Genomic DNA, 4456 nt, shown 5'->3' with positions numbered 1-4456 from the left:
TAACCGGACAGTCAGTGGCTGCCTGTCACTGCCTGAGCCAATTAAGCAGAGCCGGGGTTGAATCGTATGTGAACGTTGACTCCCATCCTGCCGGCAGCCTGTGAGAACAAAAGGAACAAGAAAGGGCCGTTACAGGCTCTGCGGCGGGGGGCGGGGAGGGGGTGTTTCCCAATGGCCTGGGGGTGCGCAGAGGGCGGTGCCTCAGGCGCGGCAGGTTGCTAATCTTTCCGGGGAATAGGCTGCATTTCCAGGGGAGCTCCAGGTCTCTTTACAACTCCCAGTCAGGCTCGAATTTGCCTTCTTCAATCAAAACAATCTCGGTTAACAGAGCATGATTCATATTTGTTATAATTATAGCTGGTCCCCTAACAATGTTAGTCTATTTGCATATATGCAAAAATACAGCTCATTTGGTGTATGGAAAAGTGTGGACCACGCCAGCGAAGTTACATACTTCCCCCTTCCTGGCTAATTGTGAGGCGGACACAGCAGCAGGTCCTGGCCGCACGGATTCACGTAGATGACAGCGTCTCACGCTGCAGGAAGCTGAACGTTGTGGTCGGGACGCTGCATTCGCTGGGCTTTTCCTCATTCTGTGTCTCACAGGAACAGAGGCCGTGGGCTCCTCTAGGCGCATGAAAGGGTATCACACTTCTTTAGTTTTGTCTTTAGTTTTAGTGAGTTTCACTGATGGATTTGGTGAAGGTGCTGCGGTCTCGGTGCCGTGGTATGGTACGGACAGGCAGGCAGCAGAGGGACCCTGACCTCCTGTCCTGGTCTTTGGCTTCACAGCTGTGTCGGAGCTCCCCACAGCCCTGGAGCAGCACAGATGACATGTATTTCACGCCATTTATTCTCTTCCCTTTGTGGATGGAGAAGGGGCCACGTGCTGACCTGACCAGCTCAGGGGAGGCCGGCATGGCGGTCATGCAAACTCAGAGACCGAAAGTCACCAAAGGATGGTCTGAAATTAAAACTTCAACTAAAAGCAGTGATGGTGGGTAGTCGTGTCCTAGGCTGGTATCTTAAATGATAAGGTCAATCTATACCTTAATTGAGCCAATTATCTTTTTGCATATGTCAGAGTAACTTGTAACTTTCCTTTTTCCAGGCCCCTCAGGGCGGAGACCACAAGTTCCCTCATGTTATTGTCGTGTTAATTGGACTGTTAACTGTTCTGCACCCACCTTGTAAAGAAGCACGTGTCCATCATTTCACTTACCCAGTCCCAGAGGTCCCCCCCCTGCGCTTTCTCCGCCTCCTTATCTATCAGCAATGGGTTTCCTGTGACCCCCTTCTGTCTCCTCCTTTGCCTGTAACGTACAAAACAGGTGAACAGCTGCCGTTCTCCGGAGCACTATCCCAGTCCCTTGAGATTCTTCCTCCCGGCCATTGTCCACAGTTTGGCTCAAACTCACAGAAACCCACACAGCTGTGAATGTTTTCCCACTAACACCTCCATCTGCTTCCCTCTCTCGCCGTTGACCCAGGGCCTTAACGACCCTCTTTCTGTCCACACCTTCCCTTGTTTCCACGGTAAACCAGCTCTAGCATAGCCAGACTCAGTCTCTGTGGCAGGGCATTGATTTGGCTTCTTTCTCCTGGATGGTAGCAGCTTTTTGTCATTTATTCACTCTGTTACTGAAGATGCATTTCTGGAGCATCTATGGGTGCCAGGCCCTCTGCCGGAGGTGGGGTGTGCAGGGGCCTCGCAGGGACATAGAGCTGTGCAGGCAAATGCCTCAGCAGCACGCACCCTGCCCGAGTGGAGCCCCGGTCTGCACAGGACCGGGGTCGGGACAGCCGAGGGAGGCCGTCCGAGAGGATTCACAGGGGCTCATGTCACCGAGGAGGCGTTTTACAGGAGGACATGGAGGCATGAGAAAATAAGTTGTGCCCGGCCGGTGTGGCTCAGTGGTTGAGCGTTGACCTCTGAACCAGGAGGTCCCAGTTCAATTCCTGGTCAGGGCACAGGCCTGGGTTTGGGGCTGGATCCCCAGTAGGAGGCAGCAGGAAGCAGGCGATCCATGATTCTCCCATTATTGATGTTTCTCTCTGTCTCCCTCTCCCTTCCTCTGAGATCAATAAACACATATTTAATAAAAAGGAAAGGAAAGAAGTGCGTTCAGGGCACACCCAGCGGTTGGGTGGCGCAGGCGCAATGACCCTGTGAGGCGGGTGGCGCTGAGGTGGGCGCACAGCCACGGCAGCTGCGATTCTGGGTCTTTTGCAGCCGTCCCGCCTGGAAGTCGCTGCGCCAGGAGCTGCTGAAGGACCCTGGAAATGCTTTCTGCGGGCCGTCCTGCACGGGGACCCCGCTGTTCGGCGCCGCCCGGTGGGACGGAGGCCCTGTGGGAGGCGCTCGTCACCTGCCCTGCGGGGCCAGGCCCTGCTGCCTCCCGCCTCGGAGGGCGTGTCCCACTGCCTCCCGACCCCGACCACCGCGTCCGGGCCGTTGCTTCTGATTTTAGATGACAACTTCTATTACCGAAGCATGAGATACGAGGTCTACCAGCTGGCTCGCAAGTGTAAGTGAGGCATTTCCTTACACACACACACACACACACACACACACACACACACACACGGGCGCGCTCACACACACACTCATTGATTTGCAAATCAGCCATCGCTGTGTTCAGTGAGATGCAGTTGGGTCGGAGGGTCCCAGGGAACTGACTTAATTCCCAAAGCTGGATGCTCCCCGCGCAGCGTGCCCTTCACCAGTGGACGCTTAGGAAAGCGGGCGCCAGTGACTGTGGGTTCCCGTTGCTTCCAGACTCGCTGGGGTTTTGCCAGCTCTTTTTAGATTGTCCTCTGGAGACCTGTGTACAGAGGAATGGCCAGCGGCCGGGGGCGCTGCCCGCCGAGACCATCCGCCTGATGCGGGGGAAGATGGAGGAGCCCAACCCCGAGAAAAACGCCTGGGAGCACAACAGCCTCACGGTGCGGAGCCCCGCGTGCTCGGCCGCGGCCAGGTAGCTGCTCCCCGGCGCCTCCCGGGCAGCCCTGCGCTGACGCTTCTCCGCAGCCGCGGACCGCGGGCTAGTCCTCACCCGCGTGGAGCACACGGTCCCCCGCCCCGCCGCAGGTGAAGGTGTTTGTTACAGTGACGTGTGCTACCCCCTCTCCTCCAGCCCCGAGCTGACCGGCCTGCTGCTTGCTGCTCTGGAAAACCCCGTGAACCGTGTCGAGGACAACGCGGAGCAGAAGGTAAGTCTCCCCTCAGGGCGAGTGTGAGGGGGGCCACCTTTTGTAGGAAGGCCTTTTGGAGCCAAATGTAAAACGAGCCCGGGGGGAAGGGGCCCAGCCCCTGGACTGGGGGGGGCCCTGGGGGGGCCCGCTCGCTGTTCCAGTTTTGGAAATCCAGCCTTTGTGTGGGTCACTGCGGGGGCGGGGGGTGGGGGGGCTGTTCACACAGACTGACAGGCACTGGGCGCCGGCCTCGTGTTTTCCCCGCAAGCCCATCAGTGGACACTCACCCGCACCCCTGCCTGGGCGGACCGGCTTCCAGCGGGACGCATCTCACTCAGAGCCTCCCTCCGGGAGAAGGAGGAACAGACCACTCCCGCCTCCAGGCAGCCAGGCCCTGTCTGAACTACACCGGTTCTCACCACAGTGTCTCTCTCACGTAGGAAACTGACAGAATTATTTGTTCAACCAACACGCTTCACCAAGCTGATCAGACGCTGCGAAGGATCGTCTCTGAGACAATGAAGGAAGCAAAAGGTATGTGGGTAGTTCTGTTCTGTGAACACGCGTGGTATCGTTACCCACCAGGGAAATGCAAATCAAACACAGGGAGGGCCCCCGCAGCCCAGGACACGGAGCCAGCAAGGTCAGTGCTGCTGAGGGTGGTGAGGCCGGAGCCCCATGGCTGCCGCAGGAATGGATAGGCAGCGTTACCATGGGACCCAGCAGTGCCACTCTTTTTTAAAAAAATTAATATATTTGTATTGATTTCAGAGAGGAGGGGAGAGGGAGGGAGAGAAACATCCATGATGAGAGAGAATCATGGATTGGCTGCCTCCTGCAAGTCCCCCACTGGGGATCCAGCCCACAACCCGGGCCTGTGCCCTTGACCGGAATCGAACCTAGGACCTTTCAGTTCGCAGGCCAATGCTCTATCCACTGAGCCAAACCAGCTAGGGCAGCAGTGCCACTCTGAGGCACACACGTTCCCAGCAGCAGCATTCATAAGAGCCAGCAGGTGGAAGCAACCAGATGTCCATCGGCGGACAACCATCGGTAGAAAATGTGGTATCACATACAGTGGGCCGTTCGCCATAGAAAGGAGTAAAGCGCTGATGCACGTTCCATGGGCGAACCATGAGCACATTATGCAGAAGGAGAGCAGCCCAAGAACGGCCACGGCAGCCCAGGCCCCGGAAACGTCAGGACAGGGACATCTAGACTACAGCCACCACATTGGTGGGGGCTTGGGGGGTTGGGGGGC

General features: G+C 57.2%; 1 protein-coding gene across 1 annotated transcript; it reads left to right on the top strand.

Annotated features, from left to right (window-relative positions):
• Positions 1-690: 690 nt before the first annotated feature.
• Positions 691-4409, top strand: LOC102442991 (L-seryl-tRNA(Sec) kinase-like). The gene is made up of 6 exons (XM_006109427.3): positions 691-732; positions 2234-2528; positions 2780-2978; positions 3138-3213; positions 3636-3729; positions 4109-4409. Exons 1-6 carry the CDS (start codon positions 691-693, stop codon positions 4147-4149), a joined length of 747 nt encoding a protein of 248 aa, XP_006109489.2. The 3' UTR covers positions 4150-4409.
• Positions 4410-4456: the final 47 nt, after the last annotated feature.

The sequence above is a fragment of the Myotis lucifugus genome, unplaced genomic scaffold (assembly GCF_000147115.1).
Source record: "Myotis lucifugus unplaced genomic scaffold, Myoluc2.0 scaffold_9695, whole genome shotgun sequence".
Taxonomy (NCBI): domain Eukaryota; kingdom Metazoa; phylum Chordata; class Mammalia; order Chiroptera; family Vespertilionidae; genus Myotis; species Myotis lucifugus.
This window is presented reverse-complemented; position numbering and strand designations above follow the sequence as displayed.